Raw genomic sequence first — 17,546 nt, 5'->3', positions numbered from 1 at the left:
CCACTGTTAAAGCAGAGAAGGCTATCCCTCGGTGTCTGTCTGAAAGGATGCCAGACAGGGAAAATGGCAAGCTCTGACTAGCTGCAGATCTGAAATCAGTGAAGCAGAGGAGGAGAGGCCATCAGGGAGACTGCAAGGTCCCTGATTCTCAGGCCCAGTGTAAATGAGAGCCCAGCTGGCAGCGGTCCTCGGGAGACCATACGCTAGCCGAGGATGGCTGGAGCACAGCATGTTTCAACCATATGTCTGACATACTGCCTCCTTTCCAAGGGTCTCTGGCATGGCAGGATTTGGATGGGCCCTGGCTCAGCTGGCCAGGTTCAGAGCTCTGCTCTCCTTTGTGCTGGAACAATGGCAGCTCGGCTCAGCCCGGCACAGCAGCAGCAGCCCCGTGGCAGGGGCACGTTCTGGGCTGGAAACGCTCCAGCTGAGCCCGCCTGCGTCACAGGTGGGCAGGGAGAACCACCGGGGCTTAGCAGGCAGAAATCATCGGCCACAACAGCCTCACTGCTCCCTTTTCACACTGTTAGCAGGGGCCAGTTGTGTTCTGTATTGGGTCTCACTCTGCAAGTTCATGCAGCCCCACAAATTCCAATTCACTAATCATTTTATCCAACAGATGAATATCAGTGCCTCAAAATATTCTTTTCGTTTTCTCCTTTCAATTCTGCTATTTGTTTCTATTATTTGGATATTTTTTAAAATAAAGGTGTGCTTAATTCTATTTCTGTGTGCTGTTAAATTCAGGTTCTGGAAGAATTTGCTCCATTTTCTTTTTCTTCTATTTTCATGTCATTGTTGTGATACTTTACTGAGCTGCTGCTCCTTCAGGTTCCGTCCCTGCTATGCATGATCCAAACCCCTTTGGTCTGGTATTTGCCAAAGAAAAAACACACTGAAATGCTGATACATAAATAAGCAATGCACCTATGATTCTAGAGGTGCCTGTGCCCAAAGATCCTAAAAAGTGTCAATTGTTTGTTACAAAAGGGCCATTATATCTCTATTCCTCATTCTCTATATTCTATTAAGTGATTTTTTTGCAGTTTAACATATTCCAGACCTTTGCTGGCAGCAGCAATGCATATAACCTCCCTCAGAAGTGTATTCAGTGGGGAGCTGCCTGGCTACACAGGATTTATACATCGTTCAGCTAAGTCAGCGATCCATATGCAAAAATCAAGCGTTCAGGGACACCATGTGGATTTGTGGCATTCTTCAGAGTACATTGTGTCTCTAATAAACCAATGAATGGATTAAACTCAGCCATAAAAATGTTTTCTCCTCTCTGTGACATATACAATATGGATAAGCTTTATTTAATAAATAGCTAAAAGCTAACACCACACACATTACTTAAACAGGTTAAAAAACACTCCTCAGTTTTATAACCTGTTTAAGAAGAGGAGACAGAGCACTTAACAAAATGTGTGAAACTTGAAACACCATGCTGAACATTAACATGGGACATCTTGTTTATGTAAATTTCATTTTGGAAGCTATCTTTGGCTTATAACAGTTGGAAGCAGTAGAGACAAACAAACCTTTCCTATACTGTATTTCCTGACAAGCTATTTTATCTTGGCATTCCAGGACAGATTATTTCTTTGTATCATGCTGCTGTCACGAGTTAGGCACTGGATAATGGATAGTTTTTAAAACAGTCCATCTGTATTTAGTCAATAAAGTAATGGTTTGTAAACTTACTCAGCAGCAAGCTGTTTCTTGAAAAGAATAGAAGAGCATTCAAGGGAAAAGACTGACAAGACGTGGTTATTTCCTAATGATCAGATTTTGTTCTTTGCATGGTCATGCTTACTGCTCTCAGGAAACCTCTCATCTGTCTACAAATGACAAACAATTATTTGACTTAATTAGCAAACCCTGGGCCAAGTTCTTGTTCCAAAATGACTGGCACTGCAACTGGCTTGAAAACTTGCTTCAACTGGGAGATGCCTTTTTTTATTATTCCTCATGTGTCAACTGACTGCAGCAAGTACTGGGATTTCAAGATGCTTAGTATTTCCAGGTTCCTCACCAGAACAAACCTTTTTGGAGGCTCAACACATGTAACATCAGCTTTCCACAGCTTCTGCTTGTCCCTCATTGCCAGTGACAGGAGCAATGGTGGCAGGCACAGCACCCACGGTCACCAACCTCTGTGTTCAGATGTGCTTGTCCCTGGTGCCTCCATGGCCCAGGAGGCAGAGCCAAACCCAGCTGTGAAACCCTCTGAAAGCAACAATCATGGAGCCTTTGCTGACTGAGCGAGCACCCGGTGTCCAGCAACTACTTCTGAAATCACAATTATTTACTGAAATCTTCTCTTCCAAGATAAAAGTCCATCTAAGCTACAGTGGTGTCTTAACTGTGACTGGGAGGAGTATTCATCTACATATAGACATTGATTCCTTTGTTTTAAAGGAACAGCCCCTTAATTCTCATCTATCTGCTTTAAACATTTAATGAAATTATCATTTTTCTCCCTTACTTCCTGCTTTATCTCCAAATGCCTGGTAGAACATGGTGAGTTCAGTGAGGACCAGGCACTCCACAGTTTTCTCCCTGCACTCATTGTGCTCGGTGGAAATGTTGGTGTCATCACCAGAATGCCTCAAGTTAAGTTATGTAACATAACAAGTGCTGAAGTCAGGTTTAAACCTCAGGATAAAACCCATAAAGTAATTAAAAGAGCAAGGACTAAGAGAGGATGAGGTCTACTACCACAAAGTCATACAGGGCCCTCAAGAACAAGACCAACTGAGTTATCCTGCTCTAATTCAGAGAGCATGGTGCAGAAGAGGCTGATGTTGTTTGTCAATTTGTGGTACTTTCTTTCCCACATTTCAAAATATATTTGCACAATCTTTTTGATGGGAAACCTATATTCCTTCAAATCAGCATATTTTCACAATCTAGTAATATTCTGTCCTGTAACATACACACAATTTATTATTTTTGCGGGGGAAAAAAAAAGAAAATGAGCTGGAGTTCCTTATAGGCTTCTCTTTCACACTGTCTTCGGTGTAAATTTTACCCATTTACTTTAAAAAATGAAAGTAAACTATAGAATAATTGGGTATAAAAACAGATCACAGAATAGTTCCGTCCAATTCCATTTTTAAGCATCTGCAGAGAATAAAAAGAACTGTTGGTAAGGGAAAAAAAATCCAAAGTATATATTTGGAAGTACTTATGATTGTAATAAACACATGCTGGGCGTTTGGTGAAGAACTTTTAAGCACCCATGATAAATTACAACTTATAATTTCTAATTCTAATATCTTGCAACCGAGCTCAGGAATCTTCTACCACAAATTTTGTATTGCTTTATAGGGAGGATAATAGAATTGTTGAGGAAATAAGTTATATTCAGTTCTAAGAGTATTTCTTCTTTTTTGTTCACTACATACTATTTAATATTTTCCTTTGTACACTTCTTGATAGTTGAGCTTTAAGTGAAACTCTGAAAAACAACATTAGGATTCAAAATACAGTGGAAGATTTTATTTTCAGGGTCACAAGTAGCATAGCGAGATTTCTCTCTTAAACAATGACACTTAGTATCTCTGTAGTTCTATGAATACTTTTGAAGTGTCATATTAAAACCAATCTCTTGGCCTTCAGGCAAAGAGAAGCAATTAGTCTTGGAGTTGTGAATAAATAAAAATCCATTTATATACCCGTCCTTGACACGTACCTTGCAAATCTTAGAAACTTCATCTAGTGGGAAAAGAAATGTTAAATCATGAACACCAATACTAATCATACCGCGATGTTGCTTCCTAAAACTGTTTAGTTTATATCAATCTTTTAAGTATTGATTCATATGTATATATTCTTACATATTGAAACAAAACAACAGAAAGGCACTCACACACTTGAGCGAGAAGAAAGAAAGGAGAGCGTGCATATAGAGCTGTAACGTGTACCTTTATTACCTTCAACATTAATAGAGGCAAGAAAAACCACAAAGCTGCCAAGTCCATTGTCCTTTTCTCAGACACAGTAAAAACAATCCCGCACAAGTTCCGTCCCACACGCAGGCTTTTTCATCCCAAGTGCTACCGTGTCTGCTTTGATCTACAAGCAAACAAACAAACGGCATCTTTATCACCCGCGCATCCCATTTCCATGCAGCACAATTAAACAGTGCCTGTCACAGATGTGTTGGGATGAGTCAGATCACAATTTCTACTTTTCATACAAGTGCAGTATTTTTAGGTCTTCTCTTTCCTCTTTAGCGTGCCTCAGTGCTGAAGCATCCTATTTTTATGCAGCTCTGATTGCTGTTCGAGAGTCTCATATTTATTTTTCACTTAGCAGTCAGTAATTCACAAAGGAAGTAAAAATTATAGCGCCAAGTCATTCCAAACAGTCCGCCCGCACCCCTACAGAAAGGCTGGGTGCAGCTCGGGCTGCGCGCAGGTCAGCGGCTCCGCGGAGCTGCTCCTCCTCGCATCCACTTGTTGACCCGAGTGCTGAGGAAATGAGAGCACTCGGGCTACAGCCCCGTGCCGCCATCAGGTGAGGCAGCTGCTGGGGACACGCCGCTGTTCGCAGGGAATTTCAGAACAAAACCTTCCCCCCTGTGCCCTGCTCACGGAGTCCCAGCCTGGAGGGCACAGGTGGGACAGCGACCCCCACACAGGATCACACCTGGGCTGATGGGATGGTCAAGGAAAACAAATTTTAGTCTGTTCTGGATGCAAATCTCTCTGCTGACCTAGTTCTCATTCTCCTTTTCATTTCAGAAGCTCAGCTAAAAATCCATAAATTAAGGAAATTAACTGATGGAGCCTCCGGCATCTTTGTAAGCTATTTAAATCTTTAAATTTACAACATCTTCTGCATATATCAAGTAATTGAACTAACTGCAGGGATGTAACTTTAATGAGAAAATTTCCCTCTTCTCCTGTAGTTTGTACTCTAGAAGGGAAAAAAAAAAAAAAAAAGCTCCCCTTAGGAGAAAAGTTTCTGTTTATTCCTGCCGCGGCAGAAAACTTTAACCCCCCCAGTTTCGGGGTGTCCTGCCCGCATCGCGCCCCGGCCGCTCTGGGCCGGCCCGGGCCCGGGGGCAGCGCGGGCGCGGGGGCGCGCGGAGCCCTCCCCGCGCTGACCTCTCGGGGCCGCGCAGCGTTGCGTAACGGCCGCGCGGCGGCGCGCGCTAGTGGGCGCTGCAGCCCCGCCGGGCCGCGCACGGCGCCGTTCCGTTCCATTCCGCTCCGTTCCGTTCCGTTCCGCGGGCGCGGAGGCGGCGGGGCCCCCCCACCCCAAACACCGCCGGCAGAGCCGCGGGTGCGCCCGCCGGCAGCGGCGCGCTGGGGCGCGGAGCGGCCCCGCTCCCTCCGCCCAACTTCCGTGGGGACCAGCGCGGAGCGGGGGCGCATCCCCCGCGGCGGCGCGCGGAAACACGCGGGCACCGGCAGACCCGCGCCTCTGGCTGGAAGTTGAGGGAGGGATTTGCCGATATATATGTATTTTTTTTTTTCCCCTCATTCACGGGGGGGTTCCCTGGCGGTCCCCTCCCGGTACGTGGGCCGGGCGCGCTGCGCGCCCGCGGAGCCGCCCGCGGAGCCCCGCGCCATCGCGCCGCGCGCTCTAATTGAAATGGCGCTTTTGGCCGGGGGCGGGCTGCCAGGGCGCTCCGCAATAGCACAATGCATGTCGATAGACGTCATTTGGTTTTAATGGCCTACAGGAAATTTGGCGTTTACAATGCGAGACATTAGCAAAGGGTGAAAGGGAGGGGGAGGCAGGCAGGATGGATGGCTGGGAATAATTGCAGCCCCCCCCCCCACCCCCGAGGCCCCCCGTCCGCACCTCGGCGGCGCTGGGTGCTGCAGGGAAGGGGGGGTAGGGGCTATTTTTTTATTATTTATTTTTTAACTTCATCTAGTTTATCAACAAGTGCAGAGTGGGTGCTACCCTAATTGTAACAGAGGAGTCAAGAGATGTGAGAAACGTGCCCTGTGTTACTTATTTGGGAGCTGAAAATTTATGCCTAGTTGAAAATGCCTGGGGAAATATTACATCAGACCAAATGACAATGATTAAAATCAGCTTTTTTCCCCCCCTTTCCCCCCCCCTCTTTTCCTCCTTCTTCTTTTCAGTAAGTCTGTTGAAGGACGTGACAGTGGCCTGATCCTCCCCAACACCGAACCGTTATCCCCCGGCAGGGCCGGGCCGGGCCGGGCTGCGCGGAACTCCGCGGGGCAGCGCAGCTCCCGCCCCGGCCGCGCCGCGCGGAGGGGCTCTGCGGGCGGCGGCGCCGGGGGCGCGGGCTGGGGAGCCGGCCGCCTTCCCAGCCTTATTTCATTTTCAAGGGCTGTATTTTATTTTATTCTGGGGGGGGGGGGGGGGGTAGGGGTGGGGGATGGGGGAGTAAATCTGCAGACCTTCACCAAAAGGAGGGAAAAATATCCAATTTTCATCGCAAAATTAGCTAGGGCGAGAGCAAAGGGCTGAGCTAATTGTAGCCTAATCCTCTGCCCTGCAGGCGTTTGCAAAGCCCTGAGCAAGAATTCGCTTTTTTTCCTCCTCTTCTCCCTTCCCTCTGTTATTTAGAGACGGGATTATTGCCTTTCTTCTCATAACAGCCTCGGCAGTTTCATTTAAAGGCTTTTTTTTCCCCCCCTCTCACACACACACATACACACACACGCACAAAATAAATAGAAAAAGAAGCAGCAAAAACAGGGGAAGAGAGAGGAGACAGAGAAGCTTTAAAAATAATAATAATCACAGCAGGATCTGCGGAGCAAAGATAGTAATAAAAGCAAAAAGCTGAGCCCATCCACACACAGCCCCGGCAGAGCCCAAAGCCAAAGGGGGGCTCGCAGATCTCTTCTGTGCTCAAGGTAAGGACCTCGGCAGCAGCAGCGGCTCCCGCAGCCGCCCGTGCGCCCGCCCGAGCGGGGCCGGAGCGCGCCGTGCGCGCCGCGCCGTCCTCGCATCGCGCCGCACCGCGCGGTTCGCGCCTGCTCGCGCTCCTTTTTTTTTTTTTTTTTTTTTCCCCTTCACCCCCCCCCCCCTTCTTTTTTTTTTTTTTTTTTTTTTTTTGGAAAGTGCCTCTTCAAACTCACTCGGCTGCCGGCTCCGGGGAGCAGCGGCGGAGGGGTGTTTTTTTAAAGCTACAGGACCCGTTTGCAGCCGCCCCGCTTTGGTAGCGCCGCGCGTGTGTGTGTGTGTGTCTGTGCGTGTGTGTGTGTGTGTGCGTGCGTGTGTATGTTTTGTTTTGCTCCGCTCCAGCATGGGCAGCGCCGGCGGAGCCCCGCGGCCCGGGGTGCCCGCGCTCCCCCTGCCCCCCCGGCCCCGGCTCTGAAGACGGCCAAGCCCCAGCGCGGCGGAGGCAGCGCGGCTCGCTCTGCGCTTTCGCATGGTACACGCGGAGCCGCGGCCGCGGGCCCGGGCGGGCGGGAGCGCGGGGGAGCGCGGGCCGGGGCGCGGGGGCTGGCGGCGGGGCGGCTCGGCACAAAGGGAAGGCGGGCGACAATGGGGAGCGCCGCGTATGGAAAACACGGGCGGGCTGTGAATGAAACTCTGGCGCCAGTGAGAGTGGAAGGCTTGGTTTGGGGTAGACTTCAAACCACTCTAGGCTATAGTTTGCATTCCTGCTCCTGCATGCGATGTGGCACACTTCTGCAAAATTAATACATTAGCCTGGCTAATGCTCACCACCATTGGCTGCGCGGAAAATGTGCAGGATCGGGGATTCGGGCTTGACTTTTTTTTTCTTGCATTCATCTAAGACATCTCCTTTCTTGTTATGTGGGAATAAGTAAAGGACGCCATGTTGTGCCTTCTTTTTTTTTTTTTTTTTGGTTGAATTTTTCCTTCGGGCATGCAGTGTGTTCAAAAGAAAAAGGCAGAAGTTGAGTGACCGGGTGCGTTGCTCGCTGGTGATTTCCCTGACCATCAGTAAGGAAAAGCATTTGGGTGACGTGAAACTTGCACTAAATAGACTGGAGTCTGCCAGAGAGAGGCGGGTTGCGGAGGGGGGGCAGAGGGGGAGGAAGGAGAAAGCCTTCCTTTTTTTTTTTTTTCCCCTTTTTTTAAAATTTTTTTGGCGGGGGGGGGGAGGAAGCAGAGCTCCAGAGGGAGTTCCCCCTTTGCTTCACCCCCCCCCCCGCCCCCCAAAAGTTTTGGGCACGATCTCCTCTGTGTCTCGGTGCAGTGCTCAGTAAAGCAGCGTGGAGGTGTGTGCAAATGTTTATGGACTTTTAATTTTGGAGCCACCGAGCCCAAGGTTTGCAGCCCCCCCGCCCCGCTTTGTCTTGGGGCTGGGAGCACGCCAAAGTGGGCAAGTTGTCCGGGGGTGGCTGTGAGGCAGAGCCGAGCTGTCGCTGTCCCCGTCCCCGTGTGGGCAGACAAAGGTAATTCCCGGTCTGGCCGTGCCCCTCCGGCAGCCCGGGCACGCAGACGCTGCCCCGGGGCCGCTGTGGCCCGCAGTGCCGAGGCCGGGGCGATGCCGTGGGTGGGTTTACCCCTGCTGGGGCTGCCGGTGCAGGGATGAAGGCCCCCGGGGAGGAGGAGCAGCCTCCCCCAGGCTCCAGCAGCCTCCCCCAGGCTCCAGCAGCCCGGCGGTGCGGCCGGGCCCAGCCCGGCTCCCCGGGAGAGCAGCTCCACGGCAGGTCCTAAACCTGCCTGCCGCTTTCATTGCACGTCTTAAATGTGCATGAAGGAATTAAACTGCACGAGTGAATAACAGCATTAGTTTCAATTAATTTTTATCCTGGCAACAATAAACTTTAGAAACAAAGCGCTTTTACATCCTTAATTAGTCTTGCTTCCCATCTGTAGTCTTTTAAGTGCCTGCTCCTTGATTTAACTTTGTCCCTCCTTCAGAGCCGCCTCCTTTTTTATTATTTTCCTTTTTTTTTTTTCGTTCCCCCTTCCAGACTGCTGCCTGTTTCTTTCCTGCAACCTTTCACCTCCCTTGTCCCTATCTGTCTGCTCTGCTCTGTGCAGTTTATTTCTCCTGTATTTTCCCAACATCAACAGCAGTATTGGTTACCATGGCCCCAAGCTATGTGCAGAGGTGGGAAAGCTTCATCCGCCCAAAACTTCTTACACTTTTGAAGTCTTTCTTTTAGTAGGATCTGAAATGTATCATCTAGAGTGTGTATTAAATGAACAGTATTCCTGAAGGCTTTAGAGCAAGAAAGGCAACACCCTGGAAAATTCTGCAGTCTTTCAGCATTCTCTGCCCTAGGGTTATAGCCCTGGGCACGGAGCTGAATGGAGCTCTTACAACTGCCTTCTGTTTACCTTTTATGGTTAAAATAACAGCTTAGCAAAGAAGCAACTTCATGGAGAAACGATTCAGTGAAATCATCTCAAGCTGTAGCAGCATAGCTAGTTTAATCACCCCTAGAGAGCTGAACAACTGTGAGCACAATGGGACACAAAATCATTTTGTGTGTAAATGAGCATGGCATTGTGATTATTTCACTTTGCATGGGCAAATAGTTTTTACAAGCAGTTAGCTTAGGAAGGCAGAAAAAGATAAGCTGGCTCTGAAAGATCTTGGTGTGTAATGTTTGAAAAACTAAATATTCACATAATTTGGGAATCAGGCTCTATTGATTTTGCCTTCAGCAGGTTCCTGTGTTACTTATTAGAGCAGGGTTATTGCCTGTGCCACTAGTTGGGATGCTGTAGCCTGTTGTAGGCAACTAAAGAGCAAGGATTATTTTACATGGTTTAATAAATGAAGTTTGTTAGTGTTTCTGTGATATTTACCCTTAAGGTTTTAATTTTCTCATCCATATTAGAAAATATGTGCATAAAGACTTCCACTGGATAAATACATTTAGGATTTTGCTTCGTGCATAAAATAAGTACATTACTCAGTGTGATGAATTTTTGCTGTGTGTTACATTAAGAAGAGGAAGGAGTCATTAGAAATAGGGTTATGGTACCTTAAGAAACAGGGGGTATTTTTTTTGGAGCAGTAGTGCTTAGCCGTTGTGCCTCTTGACAATTAGCTCATACAAAAAGGATTGAATTCCACAATTTTAATAAAAATCCAGGATTCATTTTTTATTATGAATCCTCTCCAGCCAGTGTTTTAATTCCCCTTCTCCTCCTCTCCCCCCAAAAGCCAGTGGCACCCTCAAGAAGTATGAAAAGCCATAAAAGTTTGAGAACTATTTTAGCTTTCCTGTGATTTTCTATAATTAAGTGTTTTTTCAACACATGCTCTAGCTGAGAAATGCCAAAAGCAGAGGATTGTTCAAAAGGTCCCTCCAGTGAATAGTATAAATTAAATATCTACTGTGTGAGTATGGCCTCACTGAGAATCTCAGTCTTTACAGATCAAGGAATTTACTGGTATACTAACATTAAACAAAATCCTAAGACAGCAGCAGTGTTTAAATATGCACAAATAGATTCATATCACTTGATCTTTAGCTATCTGTGCATATTTTAAAATTGATGTCTGTATTTCAAGACAAATGGTTAAATGTAAGACACATTTACAGAAGACTGGAAGTCCTTTGATTTCATTTGGAAATTGTAACAAGGGGTGCAGATGAGCCCTAATTAGACTCTTGTTTTGTGAAACTGCGTGAGATTTATTTCCAAGGCAGCCCTGTACCGTGCAAGGTCTGTACCTTTATCATTAGTGAACGTGGTTGGGGTCTGAACAAAGACAGGGTTGACATTCAGCCTGGATCTTCTGACCCTTTCATTTAAGTGAAGGAGTAGAGACTGAACATGAGTTTACAGTGCTCTTTGGGAAGGAAAAAAACCAGCAACCTTTGTCTGTGTTGGCAGACAGATTAGTAAACACGCTGTTAAAATACTGCAGGTACTTACTATGTTGTTTTTTGAGTTAGTTGTTTTATTTATGCTATATGACATATTTACTGAAGGTTGGCCACAACAAGCTCTTGTGGGAAACAAGAAAGCAACATCTTGAGTCATGAAAGGATTCAGTCACTTTCCTTGAAGGTGGTGCTGTAGTGAAAATGTTAATGCCCAATTTTGCATCGGCTGACACAGGAGTCCTAGGACAGAGCTGGCATTTGCTTGGTGCTCAGTGCAGCTGTCCATCCAGCCTCTGAAGAGACAAGGATGTGGATCCACAATGGGGTGATGTATTCCTGGGCTCTAGATGCAGGAAATTCTTAGGAGCTAACCAAGATAAATACAGTGAATGGAGATGTTGTGATGACTTTGTGAAACTGTTCAGATTTGTTAAGATTTTTCAGTCCTGCTCTATAGCTTGGAAATGATTTTACAAAGAATGTTGCTGATTTGTGTTCATCAAGTGGTGTAGTCGGGCATCTTGTGCAAAATACTGCTAAGAGAAAGGCAAGACCAGCTTTAGATTTGTAAGAAACATTGTCAAAGTAATGTGGGAGAAATAGAAATTCACTTTGCAATGCTGCATGTAAAGTGCTTGTCAGATGCAAGGAAGAGCCTGGGTGTTTGGTAGCATGCTTGAATTTCAGAATACCAGGAAAATTAGATTATATTCAGAAATGTCTTCAGCTATAATGTTTTGCATATGTTGCTTTCCCCATAAGGGGGAGAATGGATGTACATTTTCTTAAACTTTTCTAGAAGGGTTTTTTTTTTCCGTTTGACCTGTGTGCCGTCTGCACCGATTGAACTGCAATCAGCTTTGAGACACACGCTTTGTGCAGAATAAACTGTGCTTTTCTTCAGAGGATAATTGAGGAATTTTCTTTTGCTTGGTTGTCCTGTTCAATTTTAAGGCATTTCAGTATTTTTAGCTTTGATTTTGCTGAAGATTTTTTTGTTTCGGTTCAGTAATTTCACTAATTTTCCAATATTTTTAGGGCAGGAGACATTAGGTGGATTGTGGAATTTATGATTTCACGTGCTAGATTATTCAGTACTTTCTTGTCCTAAAAGCATGGGTCAGTTTATTTATCTTTCTGTTTTCACTGCTTCCAAGTATTAATTGCTTTCAGTTTGAAATCTTACTAGTTGTTTAGGTCTAATATTAAAGCTTAACTGAAAATTATCCATTTATTTCACAATTATTGAAAATAAGCCAGAAAATTGATCTTAGTTTGAAGTGAAATTTACTACATGTATAAACTAAATGCCTTAGGTACTGAGGAAGTCACTAATTTAGAGGTGTCTTGTTACTGAGACAAACTTGCAAAAACCCCCTGAATCCCAATTCACAAATTGGTTATTCGTTTGTCAGGGGATATTTCACATCTAACACATAAGCCCACGACCTTTAATTAGAATTTTGCAGTTTGTTTTATGCCCCTTGAGGCTGACACCTTGAAAATTTTTTTCTTGATTTCTTATTGCTAATAAGCATCTTTCTCTTCCCCTCTGGTACTTAGAAGAAAATGATGCAAATACGCTTAATTACAGTGGTGGCAATAATTTGTTAGCCGCCTATGTGATCAGGCAGATGCAAAAACGATCTGATTAGATCTGTGATCACACTGAAAAACAAGGTAACACAGTGCTACATTTAAGAGAAACTGTTCTTTTTGCCTCCCTGCTCAGGAGGGAAGAAGCATGTCCCGTCTGTCTCTGACACGCTCCCCGGTTTCTCCTCTGGCTGCTCAAGGAATTCCTCTCCCAGCTCAACTCACCAAGTCCAACGCTCCCGTGCACATCGATGTAGGAGGACACATGTACACCAGCAGCCTGGCTACCCTCACCAAGTACCCAGACTCCAGGTAAGAAACACCTTGGTGCTTCTGGCAGCTCTCTGCTGCTGCTGCTCCCTGTGCACCTGCCAGGAATATCTCAGTGCAAAGTACATTTGTTATATATTCACCGCTTATGAATTATTCAGTTTCTGATTTATACAGGAACTTCACTGGGGTTCTGCAGAAAAAAAGGCCTGTACAATTAATATATTATTTAGAGAGTCTATTCATTTTCTCTCTCAACATCTCCTGCGCTCTGCCGATACATTTGAAGCACCTGTTGGTGTGCTGCCCTAGATTATTTCCAGCTGTAGCAGGAAACTTGTTTCTTTCAAGTTTGGGGGGAAAATTTGGCTTTTTCTTCCTCAAGGAGAGGGAATGGTTCTACTACTGTGGGACTAATGGATGCTGGTGTTGGAGAGTGCTGAGCTCGCTGGGAGCTGTGTGCCCCAGCAGCCAGCTCCTCTGGGCTGGCCCGCCCTGGCTGCTGCAGCTGCATTAAATTCCTGGGAGTTTCCATGTAGTGCCTTGTGCTGGACAGGTTGGTGACATGTCTGGCAAGATTTATGGAGATCTGGCCAGCATTATCTCAGGATAAACTCCAGATATGCCTAATTAGGAGTAGATGTGGCATGAGATTGTATTTGTGCGTGACATGGAGTGTCTGTTGTCTGCCTGGCTGCCAGTCCTGCACGGTGCTGGGCACCACGGAGGGTGGGGACCTGGGCAAGGTGCAAGGCACTGCTCTGTGAGGGGTGAAAGCCCAGACACTGAGAGGTGCCTGATTTTGATTTACAGTTATATCCACTAAATCAGTTCAGGTTTTTGTCACTGAGGCTGCTCGGGGTGCAGAGGGTGAGGGTGAGTGTGAGTGTGAGTGCAGGGCAGGTGTGCTGTGCCTGGCCAATGTGCCCACTGCACTCTTGGCTCCAAAGCAAGCCAAAGCCCAGATTTTGTTGCCAGAGGTTTTGCTACCTGCATGGCCAGTATTCCAAAAGAGAGAATTGGTTTTTTCTTTTTTTGGTATGACAAGCAGTGTAAAGAGCTAGTTTCATCTGAAGATTTTTCTTGTAAAAGAACTAAGGGGTTTTGCAGATTTGGCAGCTTCCCAAGCAATAAATGACATTTATGGAGACACCTTGAAATGCCTCTAATATCATAAAGCATATGGCTGTGATTTCATTCCAAGGAAAGGGAGCTGCTGAAATTCTCTATGGAAAAAAGCCCAATTATTAAAATATCTATATTTTATGGTCAGATCAAAACAATATGATTTTTGTGGACAGTATCTGTTTAATAATGTCTTTGTGGTACTACTTTAATCATAAAGAAGAAATCTGTTTAGTGAAGAGAGATTTATAATGCAGAAGCATACAAATGCTTCATAGTATTAAAAATACAGTGAAGATTCTGCAGTTGTAATAGAGTGACACATCTGTTTCCACATTTTAATATATTGCTGCTATTTTTAAAATATGCCACACATCAAACTTACTTAATAAAAGCTTCAGTTATAGAAGCTTTGGGAGAATATACATAAATTCACAGATTTTATTTCAAGAGAATACTGTACTGAACCAAAATTTTCTTTTTTCTGCTTGATAAGTAGCAAAAGCATATTTCTTCAGATTTTGAAAGTACAAAACTGACCAGAGCTTACATGCTGCCTGATGTTTTGCTGGGTACTGTCCTTTGTTTATATTGCTATGTTATCTCATAAGGCTTGGCTGCTTTTTCAGCTGCTCAAACCTATAGATGACATTATTTTTGTAGCAAAAGATAAACCTTCACCAGCAGCCCAAGTAGGACATCTTGCTCGATACATTATGAAACTGGGTGAAGGCTGTATCTTAATTTATTGTCTTATTTTTATTTTTTAGTATTGTTGGTTTTTTCTGCAGTGCTGCATAGTAGACTTAGTTGTAAGCCCCTCACTGAGTCTGGCCTGCTGGCATTCCTGGTTGAGACAAAATCCTTGAGTTATTCCCATGGGGATGGTTGGAGCTCCTGGTGCTGCTTCCCTGCCCTGCTATGGATTTTCCATATGGCACAGACTGGCTTTGCAGGGCTGGGAGAGGATTCCCAGGTCACTCACGGGGCAGGAGGAGGGAGAAAGCTTTTCTGAGCAAAATATCTGGAAATAATGCCAGGGCACTGCTGGCTTGTGCCAGGGGTGTGACATGTGTGGCCACAGAGAGGCACGGCCACACTGATCCCCGTGCAGAGCTGTCTGGGTTATTTTGGATAGGGTGTTAAATTCTTGAGTTTAAAAGCTTCAAATCCTAGAGATCACACAAATCTCTAGATTGTATTTCAGCAAAAGATAAAAGTGCTGAAATGCTTTGCTAAATCTTAGCTGCAGTCACATAAAATAGTTTGTGCTCACTGAAACTGAAAACTGTGAGGATAAACTTCCTTTTAATTTGTTTTACAATTTCTGTTGCTTTTTCTGTGCTCTCAGATTGCAAAGAGCTTTTAGCTTGTGGGCTGTTCAGCCTATACTGTACTTGGATTTTTAAGGATATATGGATTGTGTATAAATGGGTGTGCATACACAGAAACATCACATTCTGATGGAAAAATAAATCACCAAGTTGTGCTGGAACTTCCTCAATATTTTGGGGAGGTCCTGAGCAAACTCAGCTGGTGCTGAGTTCAGTGAGAGGGAGGAGCTGCCAGGTCAGGAGCAGTGCAGGTGTGAGCAGCTCCTGCCCCAGCTGTGCTGCAGTCCCCTCTGCTGTGGCACAAGGGACACAAGGGACACAAGGGACACCTGGCAGCAGCTGCTGCATTTCCTGTGTGCTCTGAGAGCAGGGACTGGGCTCTGCCCACCCCTGTGCGTGTGCTTGGCTCTGCCAAGGGGAGGAAAAGGACCATACTGGGGAAACCTCACTCAGCTTAGTGGATGGCTGTTAGTGGGAGGCCAGAGGCCAAATCTTGCATTTCAGAGATCCCAGAGTTGTTTCAGAGCAACCTTGAGCAAGTCTTTGATGTTGTTTGTATTAGTGCAGCTGCTGTGATCAGGGCATTTGTTCATTGATGAAATTTGCATAAGTAAAGGGTGCCAGATTAGGCATTAAAGGGGGTAGATGTTCTCTTTCCTGGAAATTTTTATGGCCCACAGAGAAATTCTCTTAAGAGGAGAAAGCTTGAGCAGGCACAAGTGGTGTGACAAAGGAGAAGAGGGTTAAAGAGCCACTGTCAAAGGTGGTTTCTGAACCACTCACACTCAGCCACTACTCTTGCACACCTTTCCAGTTGGCTTTTTGAATTAAACCACACACAAGAAAAAAAAAAAAGCTGGACTTTCAGAGAGTGAAATGCAAGGGAAATGAGAAACATAAAAAGAAATTGTGATCAACAACAGCATAATGATGGTGGTCTCAGAAATTACCTCCCAAATAATATTGTTGTCATTCCCACAGCCTGTACCTACTTGAGGCCACTTTCTATGCATACCCAAAACTGTCATTAAAGTTGACAAGCTTTGAAGGTGCAAGGAGGTTGATGTTGTCTTACCTGATCTGAGGCTCAATTTCAGTTGTTTGTTTTCAGCAAATTCTCCTACTTAAACTCACAACTCTTGTAGTTCTGACTTGCAGGTAAAAAAAAAAAAAAAAAAAACCCCAAACCAACCAACCAAAAAAAACTCTGTTGAATTCTAGTGACTCTTACCATCAGTACCTTTTTTCTACAATAATTGGCTGCATAGAGAAAATATTCATCTTTGTAGCATTGGCTGTGGAAATTTCATTCCTGTTTTCACCCAGAGGACCTCTAAAGCAGCCCCTTCACACATTGACACTTGCATGTGGATTTATATGACAGATTGTAAAGGCTGCAAAACCTCTAGCACATCTCCAAAGTGAGTTGCAAATTGTATTTATCCAATAGAGTGAGGTAATTTTTACATTTAGGAAACAAACCTGGCCCAAAAGTTCATTCCTTAGGTGCAGTGAGGAATCCCCAAAGGCATTGCTGGATCCCCAGTGTTATTCCCACTGAACTCTGGCAGGCATCTCACTGACTGCAAGCAGAAAAGAGGCAGAAGCTCCAAATCCCTGCAGACCACAGCAGGCCCCAGCTTCTTGATTTCACTGGAAATTTTGATACCACTTTGAATTTTTTTAGAAAGCAGAAGAAGGTTTTGTGTCAGAGGCCTGTCCTTTTCACAGTCCTGAACAGAGTTTTTATCTCAGGGAATTGCTGTGAGCTCTCTCTGAGCTGTGCTGCTCCACAAGGCAAATGTATTTACCTTCCATTGTTGGATAGTTTGTGTATAATCCTGTGTTTAGGATACTCCCATGTGCTATAAAGCTGATGTTTTCTGTGGCATTATTTATGGCAAAGGGGAGCAGCAATGATTTCTGTGGCAGTGCCACTGTCCAGGTGGGAGCAGTGAGGGTGCAGAGAGCCCAGAGAGCCTCCCCTGGGGGTTTGGGAGCTCTGCTGGAGGTTGGAGCTCCTAAAACCATAAAACACTTTTTATACCCTTTTTATTTCTCCATTAAATTTATAATTTATTTATATATTTATTTTATGGGCCACATCATTTATTTAAACTTCATTTAAACTTTCTTTAAATTGAACTTAGATAAGCATATTTAAACATCAAGGATATACTTGTTAAAGTACATGTATACATATAGTGTGTATATTATATATATATATATATATATATATATATATATATATATATATATAATATATATATAATATATATATATATCTATTACCAAAATATGCTCAAGAAAACTTAAAGGTAACATTACTGACACTGAATAAAAATTGATCTTAATAAAAATAGAATGAAACATGAAATCTTAAAATGAAGAAGAATTAGACCTGACCTTGCATAAACTTAAGAAATCAATCTTAATAGAAAAATGC

At 44.8% G+C, this 17,546-nt stretch overlaps 1 protein-coding gene across 2 annotated transcripts in view; it reads left to right on the top strand.

The window, feature by feature from the left end:
• Positions 1-6,385: 6,385 nt before the first annotated feature.
• Positions 6,386-17,546, top strand: part of KCTD15 (potassium channel tetramerization domain containing 15) — a 50,465-nt gene continuing 39,304 nt past the window's right edge. The window contains exons 1-2 of one of the 2 annotated variants that reach the window (XM_054640617.2): positions 6,386-6,860; positions 12,508-12,683. In XM_054640617.2, coding sequence (XP_054496592.1) covers positions 12,520-12,683 — 164 coding nt within the window. In that variant the 5' untranslated portion in view covers positions 6,386-6,860; positions 12,508-12,519. Of the gene's footprint in view, positions 6,861-7,075; positions 7,382-12,507; positions 12,684-17,546 lie in introns of those variants that run through there. The other variant, XM_077184978.1, reaches the window with a different exon arrangement.

The sequence above is a fragment of the Agelaius phoeniceus genome, chromosome 12 (assembly GCF_051311805.1).
Source record: "Agelaius phoeniceus isolate bAgePho1 chromosome 12, bAgePho1.hap1, whole genome shotgun sequence".
NCBI lineage: Eukaryota > Metazoa > Chordata > Aves > Passeriformes > Icteridae > Agelaius > Agelaius phoeniceus.
Note: the sequence above shows the minus strand (reverse complement) of the source record. Positions and strands in the feature narration are given on the sequence as shown.